Source organism: Lonchura striata, chromosome 10 (genome assembly GCF_046129695.1).
Source record: "Lonchura striata isolate bLonStr1 chromosome 10, bLonStr1.mat, whole genome shotgun sequence".
In the NCBI taxonomy this organism is placed as follows: Eukaryota; Metazoa; Chordata; class Aves; order Passeriformes; family Estrildidae; genus Lonchura; species Lonchura striata.
Genome location: NC_134612.1, coordinates 15,713,499 through 15,726,199, shown reverse-complemented (window position 1 = coordinate 15,726,199; position 12,701 = coordinate 15,713,499). Strand labels below are relative to the sequence as shown.

Here is a 12,701-nt window from a genome sequence, read left to right as displayed (position 1 = left end):
TACTTCAGGATTTCTGTAAAATATAATGTTATCCCTTGGGAGCATGTTTTGAGCAATAGAAGCCCAGTTGTACCATGAGCAGGAGGGGTGTGAAAGTATATTGTTCTAAAGGAGTGTCAGCGAAAGACAGAATGTGATTTTTAGTTCTACTTTGGAATATATATCAGATGCTCAAATAGTAACTGCAGTAATGGGGACATATCAGCTGGTATGGCAAAAGATTCTTCTATTCCCATAACTGAGTCACTTTATGCCTTTAAATCAGCAGAAAAAGGTTTGTACACAGCACTCTCCTGTCAGACTTTCCAACAGCCATTTTGCATATTTTCAGGAGCAAACATTGAAATCTATTGGATTTCATCCTTTTGTATATAATTTTCAAATTAAATTTAGGGGATGTTTTCTGGAAACTTCTTATTTACAAATAAATATTGGCATGAACCTGAGATGCCTCTCTGAAAGTTTGCCTATATAATAATGATCAGGATGAGGTTGCTATACTAATGCAACTGCTTTGGCCAACTGAGTCCATGGTGAAATCCATTATGAATCTATTATGATTTTGCCCTTTTGAGTGATATTTTTTTTCTCTTTATTTAGCAATGCCCTGTCCTGGAGGCAGCATCTACAAGAGCTGTGGTACTAGGTGTCCTTCTACCTGTTTGAACATCTCAGCAGTTGATTCCTGCAGTTCTTTGCCAGTAGAAGGTTGCTTTTGTAAGGAAGGCTATGTTTTGAGTGGAGACAAATGTGTGCCAGAAAGCAACTGTGGTTGTGTTGATGAAAAAAAACAGTATCACCAGGTAAGTTACATCAGGTATTTAAAGAAAAAAAGGAAAAAGCCAAAAACAGGAGGTCTCATTCTTTACCACTGTAAGGGAAAAACCATGTTAATAACACTACACAATTTACACCATTAATAATTTCAAAATAGACTTTGCCAGCTTTCTTGGTCCATAAGATGCATGGCTACAATTGCCCAAATGACTATATATCATGAACATTCAAATACTAATCATTTGATTGTCCTTTATGGTTTTATCTTCCTGTTTATCTTACAATATATACTTTGACACTCTTTTTTTCCCATGTAGCTGAATGAAAGCTGGTTCACCCATTACCCCTGCACTGAGCGCTGCACCTGCATGGCAAATAACACCATCGAGTGCAAATCCTGGGAGTGTGGAGTCCAAGAGGAGTGCAGGATTCAGGATGGTGTGCTGGGCTGTCATTCCAATGGTGAGTCCTGCCTGCAAACCTCCCCAATGTCAATTCCATCATTAGATCCTCTTCTTCTTCTAGCTTTATTATAAATATCTTTTCATAAGGGATAGTAAAGAAGTCCCAGCTGACTGCTGCCAGTGTTAATGATGTTCTGTCTTGCAAGCTCAGATGGCCTCTTGTTTTAGTGGATATCAGCAAAAACTGATGCTGCCCAAAAGTTTGCAAGGTTGCTTGGATTCTATTTGTCCTGATAATGAAAATTCAAATCCCACATCACCAGTGCTTCAAGCTTTAAATTTGGTTGCATTTCTGTGAAAATTGTATTTCTGTGGGCCTGTGTAATGACATGTGCATTATGTATTGATGTATACAGATGCAATTTCATTTACTTTATATTTAAAGCTATATTTATACAGTTAATTGTGTATTTTAATATAGACAAGTAGAAAAGCTTTGTATTACTCTCACCATACTATAAATCATAGCTACAACAGCATATAGAAGTGAACAGAAGTTCATTTGCTGCCAAGTCATCCTTTTGTATACAATTTGCAAATTAAATTTAGAGGATGTTTTCTGGAAACTTCTTATTTACAAATAAATATTGGCATGAACCTGAGATGCCTCTCTGAAAGTTTGCCTATATAATAATGATCAGGATGAGATTGCTATACTAATGCAAACTGCTTTGGCCAACTGAGTCCATGGTGAAATCCAGCACAAAATTCTTACATAATTTTTTTTGCCTTCAGGTCAAGCAATATGTCAAGTGGTAGGAGATCCCCATTATTTCACTTTTGATGGAATGAAGTACACTTTTGTGGGAACCTGCACCTACACTTTGGTTGAGGTTGTCAACACTGCCACCAATGTCATTCCGATAACCATACTTGGCAAGAATGAAGACAGAGGACTAAGAGGGGCCACGTACCTGAAGGAAGTCTACATTGATGTGTATGGTGTACGGATCACCCTTCAGAAAAACCAAGGGATCATGGTAGGTGGTGGTGCTCCTTTTTCTGGCAAGAAGTATCTTAAAATTAGCTCACTTAGAGTAGCTGTAGGAAAAAGGATCTTAACGTTTCCTAAGGAACATTTATGAATATGCTTAACACTTGTGGGCACCCCCATTAAGTGGATGTCATGAGGAAATATAATTTTTCACTAGTTCCCAAGGCTTCTGGTTTAGGTTTCCTGATACATTGTCCTTATCTTAGAGTTTAAACCCAGGTCCTCCAGAGTGGGGAATTGTTGCCTGAATTAAAATATGAAGCTCCCCACTTCAACAGTTTTTATCAACCCAGTCACCTATAGAGAGCAAGGCATAATGTATCAGCCTAGAAAAGCATGGGGAGCCGTGGCAGGGAGTCTGCCCCAAGGGTGAGAAAGAGTTTGCTCTCAAGCAGGGATCTTTCCAGCTCCCTGTTAAAGGCACAGCATACAAGTTCTGCTCAGTCCTTCTCAGCTAAAAGGTTGATTCCTGCCACCCATAGTTGGAATGGTGGAAATGTAAAGAGCTAAAATTGTCACAGAGAAATCTTCAGCACTGCTAGGAATATAGACTGTGAGCTTTCATAGGATAATGTCCATACTGACAAATGACACATCTCTCCAGTTGAACAATGAGAGAGTCTACACTCCAGTGCAGAACCGACTGCAAGGCATGTCCATTGGAAATGTTGGCAGATTTATAGTAGTGGAAACTGACTTCGGTGTGATAGTGAAATATGATGGCGATCACCATCTGGAAATCACCCTCCCACGCTCTTATTTCTCACAGGTAAGATTTAATATAGAAACATCTGGAGCTGTTTCAAAACTGCTGGTTTGTGCATTTACTTCTAGTTCTTTTTATTCCTGTGCTTTGCTGTTGCATCTTTCTTTGTAGCTGTATTGTACCAAATGTAAATTTTTTCCTTTCTGTTTCTTTCTATTCACAACAGTTTCTTTGTGTTCCAAGGGGGTAGTTAAAGAAAATTAACTGTCTAGAGGAATACTTCCAACTTAGAGAAATAAACAGCTTGAAGCCCTAGGGAATCACAGATTTACTGTAATTTCTGTTTTGTTTCTCCATGGATGCAGTCAGAATGTCTAAAATGTCTGGTACAGGATTGGTTGGTGGTGGTGATTTACTCACATTATTTCACAGGCAATGCATAAGAAGTTATTGGGGAAGTTGATGCTAAGAAGTCATGCTTAGAATATGATTCTTTTCCATCTGCAGGTGCATGGCATGTGTGGCAATTTCAATGGTAATCGTGAAGATGATCTGTCCTTGACCAATGGTACAGTTGTCACTGCCCCAGAGTTTGGAAATAGCTGGGAAGTGGAGATAGACAGTGATAAGGGGTAAATATTAAATAATTTTCATACCTCCCACCTTGCTTTAGGACCACAGTGAATTGTTTTCAATTATTTTTAATGTCTGCTACTTTGTAACATATAAACACTATATACCAGATTGAATTTGTAGCTCAAAAAACAGCCATCTCCACAGGAAACCACTGCACAGGCCAGAGGAAAATCACAGCTGTTTTGTCAATCTACATACACACTTGGAGAATGAGTCTTTGAGGTAGTCCTCAGTCCTCTTTATTTCACTCTGGTAACACCCAGAGCAAGATGATGGTGATAGAAAATGGTGAGGGCCAGCTGCTCTCTGGCTGACAGGGAGCCATATGTGACAACACAGCTGAAAAAACTGTGGGTTCACTGGTGAGGCAGGGTCCATCCCACTCCACCTGAGCAAGGCAAGCAGGGAAGGAAGCTTCCCCACAGATGGAAGCTAAAGTCAGCCTGGCTCAGTTCAGGTCACCACACAGAAATTTGCAGTGATGAGGCAGATCCAAGGTCAAGCTGTGAAGTCAATCCTTAGTCAGGGTCAAGTTCAATGGAAGTAACAGGTGTCAGACACAGCATGGTGGTTGTGTCTACTTCTGCTCATTCTCTCATCCATTGACAGAAGGAAGTCATAGTCTCCAGCCTCTTCTACTTTTCAGCAGAAAGAAACTTTTCCATTTCAGTCTGTCTTAGAGCAGCTTGTGTCTGTGCTTTCTTGCAGTTGTTTGCCAGACTTAAGAGAAGATGATGATCCTCCTTGTACTGCTGAGAATAAACAAATCATTGAAAGACAGTGCAATGTTCTAAAATCAGACAAATTCAAAGTGTGCCATAGTCTAGTCAACCCTGATGACTTCATAGAGATCTGCATCTATGATATGTGCCAGTATGATGGTATGAAGTCAGCTCTCTGCGACATAGTTCAAGTCTATGTGGACACCTGCAAGAATCATGGAATCACCATTAAATGGAGGAATAGCACATTCTGTCGTAAGTACACAAGCAAGTGAAAAAAAATGAAAACTGAATGACTGATAGCATGAAAAAATTAGCACAATTAATTGAACAAGTTAAAGAAAATGAAATCTAAATTATCACAAAATGCAATTCTACTATGACGATTCCACTGCTTCACTGAACTGTGTTCAGGTTCAGATAAACCCAGAGATAACTCAGAACTAGACAAGTTATGGATATTAATGTGGAGTTAAAATGGCATTGGTAGCCAGATGAGATATTGTAGTGAGCTTAAAATGGAGAAATAATATAACCAGGAGACTAAAAGAGGGATACTGTGTTAGGACACAGGACTCAATGCCACTTACTGTGATTTGAACAAAAACTGTCAATTTGCCTAATTATTTATTATGGACCCTGTTCTCAGATTAATTTTCAGGGTATAGACTTTACTCCACCCATTCAATAAAGCTACAAACACATTATATAAAAACTAGTAAAGATAATGTAGAGGGGTTTTATCTGTGGGACCTTTTTAACAATTTAGTATTGTGGGATTATCAAATGATGTTGTGGAGGAAAAAACAGCTAGTTAAAAAGCAAGTCAGATGAATGTTTAATAGATCCATCAGAAATTCCTGGTTACCTCCTTGCCATGAGTGTAGGAAAATACTAAACTAACAAACCTTTTCTCATGTTACACTTATTCTTGACTTGTCCCCTTATGCATGTCTAGTCATTGGCAGAAATAGGTTTGAAGCTAGATGAATCTGCAGTCTGACCAATGCATGTATGCTGCTCTTGCATCTCTGTAGTTAAGCCAAATTTACATCTGGTTTGTGTCAATGGAAGGTTGAAGATTTTAAGGAATTTGCTTTTAAGAGTCTCATTTCTCACAGTGCCCAAAGAGGCATTTGCAGCTGAACTGGAATACTGAATCTGGATAATCTAGTCCCAGGTGGTTCAGTCATACCCTGTAATAAAACTGAATAAGCAGTTCCAGAGAGCATTCTTTGTTCTATTTTCTGTTGTTTTGTTGCTGGTGGTTTTTTTAAATAAAATATAAAAATAGAAACCAGCTGATGGTCAAAATCAGCTACTAAAAGACAATTCTGTACTACCATTCCACAGGCCAAGGTGTAGCTTTCAGTGTTTGCAGTGCACTTTGTAAATGTATTTAATAACGCTGTCTCTGTTCTCCCACACAGCACTGCCCTGCCCACCCCGGAGCCACTACAAAGACTGTGTCTCTGCCTGCCCATCCACATGCAGTGACATTTTTGCCTCTTCCCTTTGTGAGAAGACAGATGAGTGCACAGAGGGCTGTGAATGTGATGATAATTATGTGCTCAGCAATGGCAACTGTGTGCCTCTCAGCAGTTGTGGCTGCAGGGATGATGACAACAATTACTACAGTGTAAGTAGATTAAGGAGCAAATCTCTGACTTCAAAACTTGTAGAAAATTGATCTCCTGCCCATCTTTGTATGAAAGAGAGAGAGAGATCAAAGACTTCAGGATCTACCTCTTAAATACCTTTCATCTGATTAGCAAAAGCTGCTACCTTGGGTATTAGGAGATACAGAAGCTTGTTTGGTACTTGGCACCTGAGGCCAAAACTGAGCCCTATTGTAAAACAGTTAGTTGATCAGAATTATTCAGGCAATCTGTCCTAGTCCAGTTTTGTGTTCAAATTCTTATGTTGAAGACAGTAAATAAATGGACTGAGATCCCCTGTCACAGGCTCTTGGCGAGACTACAATTAATTGAGGAGTTGTGGAATTGCCAACTGGACAAGGTTGCACCCATTGCTTTTGAACTTTCATTGCACTGCACAGCTGAGCACCTTGATAACATATTATTAACACAACTTGTGTCCAGGCTGGAGAGACATGGATAACTCCACACTGCACCAAAAGATGCCAGTGCCAGAAGAATGGTGTCATCAGTTGCAAGAGCTACAGCTGTGATTCTAGAGAAACCTGCGTGAACAAAGATGGAAAACACAAGTGCAATCCAACAGGTATGTGCAAGCAGGTCTTCACTTGGGTTCACTTGAGGGCTCCAGAAGGAGGGAGGATATTGGTGTACATACTTTGTTTCATGGCAATTCCATTAACTGGGAAAGAAGGAAATTCTGACTGTTTTGTTGACAACATGTTATTGAATACAAGGTTCCTATTCCATGAAGAGAATCTCTAGAGGGAAATGGATACCTGGATATAATTTACTTATATCTATAAATTTGACAGTTCAGTCTGACCTGTTGGACTAAAATTTCTTTTTAAAAAATTCCACTTCATCTACTGAACCCAAAATTCAGCTTGTGAATCCCATCACAATGGCCCTGTTTTTTCCACTGCATGTTGATTTGAGAACAGAAAAAAAAAAATCAAATCAAAAACCAGTAAGCAAAACTAGAACAAAGATATGGACAGACATATGATAGGCCAGTCAGAGGACTTTGGTGCTTTTCATTCAACATTTGTGTTGGTTAGGCAAAATTAATCCCATATTTTCTAGGTAGGTTGGGTTGACTAGGAGAGAGGTTGTTGCATAGTGTCCCTACACTTTAGTTTTGAAGAATAGCATAGCATCAGTCCCACTGTAGTGAGAATCAATACAAAAGCATAAGGCAAATTCAGTGTCCCCCTGATATATTTTGGAAAAATGTCTGAACAGAGGCACCCCAGCAGTTTTAAGGATATGTAATGTAATAGGCCTTCCTATGCCTTGCTCCTGTCATAACACTTTACTCTGTGCTCAGCTTCAAAGAGAATACATAGATGATAGTCACTGTATCTGATTGTTAGGTCTGGTAAACCAAATGATCAGTTTAGTAACCTCAGCAGAAATCAGTGACAGCACTAAGTCAGCCAAATTTAAACACTGCTTTTCAATTTTGTAATACATGGCAGAGGTTATGAAAACAACATCTCTTATTAGGCCAGTTCAAGCTGTGCTTGTGTCAGAGTCATTCCTCTGCAGAGGGCCAATGTGCACAACTTAGTCTCAATAATAAACCCTAATGTTCTGCTTTAGCTCAGTTGGCTCACAGTAGTCCTCAGCAGAAGAATGAGTTTCTCTGTCCATCTCTCCATTTGAGTATCTATTCAGTAGAGTGAAGCCTGAGCACCCATTTTTACTTTCAGACCTGCATGCTAGCAGCAATCATTTTTATCTAACAGTTTGGACCAATCCAGGCATGGTGTCTGGCAGATGCACATTTAGACTGGAGAGTAATGAAGCTTTTCCCTTGCAGGTTTTGGGAAATGTCAGATCATGGGCGACCCACATTACATCACCTTTGATGGGTTGGTGCACCACTTCCAAGGGAAATACACATATATTCTGGCTCAGAGCATCCCTGACCTACCTGACACTCTGACACAGTTCAGCATTGAAGGCATGAACTATCCATTACGTGGAATTCGACGCATTACTTACCTGAAAGAGATGCTCATCAATGTTTACAACCACACAGTGCGATTCAGGCAGAACAAGCAGGTTCTGGTAAGTCCCTTCCACACTGCAGAGCACAAGGAAGGTGCTTACTCCCTTGGAAGTGTTTACTCCCTTGGAGTAAAACACTTTTGAATAATGGACTTTTCTTTTTTAAAAAATTAAAGTATTAAAGTGAACTGTATTATTACAACAATGCTGTGAGGTAACCACAAATGAGATTTTCAGTTGTGTGGAGTCTTTTTTCTCCATAGCTATAAAAGATACAATCCTACATCAAACAAAAAAATCAATAGATATAATTTTAGCAATGAAATACCAAATATCCCAAGGCTTACAATAAAGCCACACCAATTTTTATCAATGGTAAGGAAAGATTTGTTTTATGTTAGGATAATTTAATTTCCTTCCTCTTTATTAGTGTGTAAGAGCATACGTAGCTGTTATATTGCATTTTTAGCTCAATAATAGAAATTTATTTGGATGATATGAAAGTACTGTGTTCAGATCACTTTCTTCAATACATGATTTTGTTAACTTAAAAAAAATAAATGCTGTTGAATTATCTGATGTGTTTTTCATAAAACCAGAAAGTATTGTATTGTAGCATTGACCTGTACAGAAACCAGATTTTAATTTAGCCTATATATAAGGAAGTTTTTTTTCATTCCTTGTTAGTTGGATGGTGTGAGAGTGAGGCTCCCCATTCGACCTCATGAAGGTATTCATATATATCAGAGGACAACAAGAATTTACCTGGAGACGGATTTTGGCTTATATCTGAGCTTTGATGGCAATCAAAATGCAGGTAAGTGATGCTATAAAACTTTACAGAAATATTTTTGCACAGCCCCCAAAAATGTTCTCATTCCAGAGAAGGTCTAAACCCAAAGAAAAATTTTAAATCTTCACCCTTTGCTCTTATGGTCCTTTGTGATATAAAATATCAGAAATTATCCAGAAAATACCAGAAACAAGTGTTTCCCAGGAACCAGAAAAAAAAAAAACATAAAACTGGCATTTCTCTATCTGGATCCCACTGAAATTAGGAGAAATGAGATATAGTCAGACTGTTATATTCTTTTTAAATATTAAGAAAGGTCTGAGTGATAAAAGCAAATAACTTTAAATTGTTAATTGGGATGATGGGGCAAAATGAGGATCTGCCCCTTTGCCAGCTGAACCTAGTCACAGGAGCTGTAGGACTGAGATCCTCAAGCTCTATGCTGTGAGTGTATCATTTTGCATGCTTCCTCTCAAGCCTACTCCAGATAATCCCATTCTTTAGTGTTTGTCAGGACAGTCACGTATACAGGAGTCACTCATGTCAGCTGGACACATGGTGCCTCCTCTGCTCAAAGCACAGCTACTCCTGATTTACAGCAGCATATAGTGTTGTATTTCTGAGTGTATGGTGAAAGTGCCAGGCTATGTATTTATATGGCCATCTTTCCAAACCCTGAAATTCCAAGTACAGAAAGCAAATGTCTGTCAAGAGAAATTCCATTTCTCTGTGATTAAGTGGATTGTAAGTGAAGAGCAAAAAGTGGGTGATGGGTTCTGTTTATTGTAAAGCAGCGTGCACTAAGAGCACCCAGGCAGTTATATCATGTTATATAAAAACTTGTGAAAAATCACTTCTTTCATAATCCACAATCCAGAGCACAGAAACTGTGAATACATGTATGAACAGGTATATTCAGAGCTGTCTCTTATGCTACATATTAAGCCTATGTTATATTACCACCTGCAATCTGAATCACGACATGTGGCACTTGACATTGATTTCTACCTGTTCCATACACTCAGTGGCAACAATTTCTGTGTAATAGCTTTTTTTCCCCTTCTGATTTTGCCTAGACATAAAGCTGGCTACCACCTACAGAAGCAGAGTGGAAGGCTTGTGTGGTGACTTTGATGGGAGATACAGAAATGACTTCAAAAATCCAGACGGTGTTTGGGTGAGAAATGTGAATGTATTTGGTGAAAGCTGGAAAGTTCCTCTGAAAAGAAGCTCTCGTCTCAGGTACTTGATTTTCTATTTAATATCCACAGCAAGCACAGCCACTAGAAGTGAGTGAATTAAGTCATAGTTAACCTCTGGGAATTACTACACTGTCTCATTTCTCTTATCTTTCTTCTTCCCTTTGCTTGTGTGTATGGACCTTTCCTGCTCATCACTAAAGGGAACTCTCCGTGCCTTTCTATCTGGCCAAAAAAGGCCTGAACTGTCAGTGCCATGACTCCAGTTCAGTATCCCTCTTTGGAGTCACAGCCATTACAACTGCTAGGGCACAGGGGTGAATAACGTCTTTGCCAAGCTCATTGTTCAAAGATAAATACATGTGCTAGATGGGCCTGAGTGAGCGCAAATCCTGATTCAGTGTCAGTCTTTCCTCTGGAACATGAAGGTAGCTTTGAAATCCATCAGCATAAATTCACAGTTCCTCCCATAAAAGGTTCTTGAAGGGTCTCATTTTTTTGCTTTCATGGCTATCTATTTTGTTTTTTGATGGTACACAAAAAGTAAAAATGTTCTTTTCACTGTACATGACCATAATATTTGTGGTCAGGAAAATTCTGTGCTAGTTAGTCCATACACAACATTGAAAAAGGCTTTTCTTGTTTCCTTGATGTTTCCTTCCTTCCTGCCTTCCTGCCTTCCTGTTACTTTGAAAGCCCTTTGGAAATTGCTTAGCCACTAACACATAGCTTTTTCAGAAAGTAAATGGAACTGTATTAGCTGTCTGGATATATTTTGGCTGCAAAACTTTGCCTGCCAGAATAGCAGAAAGCCATATACAGGGCAGTGTTGAGAATAAAGGGGCTCTGGAGTCTGTGTCCATCGGAATATTCTGGCATTTCAGGCATGCAGCGAGTTGTTCAGTGAAAGTGAACATATATCCAAGAAACAGAACTTTATTCCAGCTGCATCCCTCATTCAACTATTATTGAATAGATTGGATGGAGGAGGCAATGTATAAGGCATGTATCTTGCAGAATTTCCAAGGAGAAAACTACAGATATATCCTGTTTATTTTAAATATCCATAAATCTCTGAGATGGTAGGAAGTGTTCCAGTACATCTTTGATTTGCTGAATCTCCTTCCCATTAAGGATAAAACATGAAAGATGAATAAGCTTACATTTACACCACAAGGCAGAAGTATTCTCGCAGTGTTGCTCAGAGCATAGTACCATGAATGCTGGATGTACACAGAACACTGATGATTTCATAATGACTTCATTTACAGACGAGATGTCAACTCAGAAAATGACTCTGAGGAGGAGCCAGATCCAGGGCTTTTCCAAGGTTGCAACGAAAATCAACTGGAGCAGCAAAACACAACTTCAAGATGTCAAATCCTGACTGACTTGACTGGTCCTTTTGCCAAGTGTCATTCTGCAGTCAAACCAGATTTCTATTTCACGTAAGTGTCTACTGCAGACAGTTGTTCTCCCCATTTGCAAAATCATTTTGGCAATAGTTTCTGAAAAGAACTATCTTCAGTCATCTGGAGTCTCCAGGCTATTAATAGGAGCTGAAGATGGTAAGTGTCTTTGTAGAAGTGGACCCAGTGATTCCATTATTGATATATTTACATCCCTTTATTTATTTTAAAATAGTTGTGATTATCTTTCTTTCATCTATTCAGTGTTTTACTTCTCTACTAGTTCTACAAAGCAGCTTTCCTGTTTTCCCACACAGATAAAGCAGCAGAGTTAAGCATTATCCCTGTAGCCTGGAATTTCCAGTGTGCATACAGTTCTCATCCACATTCAGTGAGACTTTAGAACCTGGGTCTATTGGGTAGATCTAGCTTCATAAAATTTGTATCATGCCATATACAAAGGCTGAAGCTCTCAGTGACACTTCTTGAATTTTTCATGGAGAAGTACAAAAACCAGATTAGTGAAGATTAACTAAACTGTTATCTGCAAGAGAGTTCCCTCTTCTGGGTTTCACTGTTGCTCTGCCTCCTACATATACAATTCCAACATACCTAATTCTGAGCTATATTCATCCCCACGTTCATCTTCCATGCTTCATCCATCATCAGTCACAAATTTGCCAAGTAGCTGCCAGTTTTCTTTAGTTACAAGTTGTGCCTAATATTGAAAGACAGATAATGGCAATCCTGAATTCCCTCTTATCTGGGAGAAGAATGTTACAGTACTTTAAGCCAAATAAAGTGGACCACTATCCTGATTCTTAACATGAGCCTACTTTTCTCTTCACTCTAGAATTTGGTTGGGCAGCCTGCTCTACCTGCTTAGTGGTTGCCCTGAATTTTCTGAGGTGCTGCATATTTGCATATTCCATTAATCTTGGATCTCAATGCCTCTGAAAATCAGGCCATGAATACTCAAATGATGAGCAAAACTGAGAAGTAGCACTGGCAGACAAACACGGGATAAAACAGAATTCTGTGTCGACATTCAAGGCAGTTGGACATGGGGAGGGTACCCATGTATTGAAAGAGACATGTAATTCAAGCTGTAAGACTTAGCAGGACTAAAAAGTGCTACATAAGCAAGATGAATCCTCAAACAGAAGCAGAGGGCAAAGAAGACATTACTGTGTTAAGTCAGGTAACTGTTTATTACTTGGTCCAAGGAAGACTTAGATTGTATATGAGGAAAACTTTCAGTTTAGGGCCATAGTTTAGTGGTGGGCCTGGTAGAGTTAGGTTAAAGTTTGGGCTTGATGATCTTGGA

At 39.1% G+C, this 12,701-nt stretch overlaps 1 protein-coding gene across 1 annotated transcript in view; it reads left to right on the top strand.

The window, feature by feature from the left end:
• Window positions 1-10,079, top strand: part of FCGBP (Fc gamma binding protein) — a 45,957-nt gene extending 35,878 nt beyond the window's left edge. Inside the window, 11 exon segments of the mRNA XM_077785787.1 lie at window positions 601-803; window positions 2,036-2,221; window positions 2,840-3,004; window positions 3,449-3,573; window positions 4,286-4,554; window positions 5,730-5,938; window positions 6,402-6,543; window positions 7,783-8,033; window positions 8,661-8,790; window positions 9,843-9,943; window positions 10,038-10,079. Coding sequence (XP_077641913.1) covers window positions 601-803; window positions 2,036-2,221; window positions 2,840-3,004; window positions 3,449-3,573; window positions 4,286-4,554; window positions 5,730-5,938; window positions 6,402-6,543; window positions 7,783-8,033; window positions 8,661-8,790; window positions 9,843-9,943; window positions 10,038-10,079 — 1,823 coding nt within the window.
• The last annotated feature ends 2,622 nt before the right edge of the window (window positions 10,080-12,701 follow it).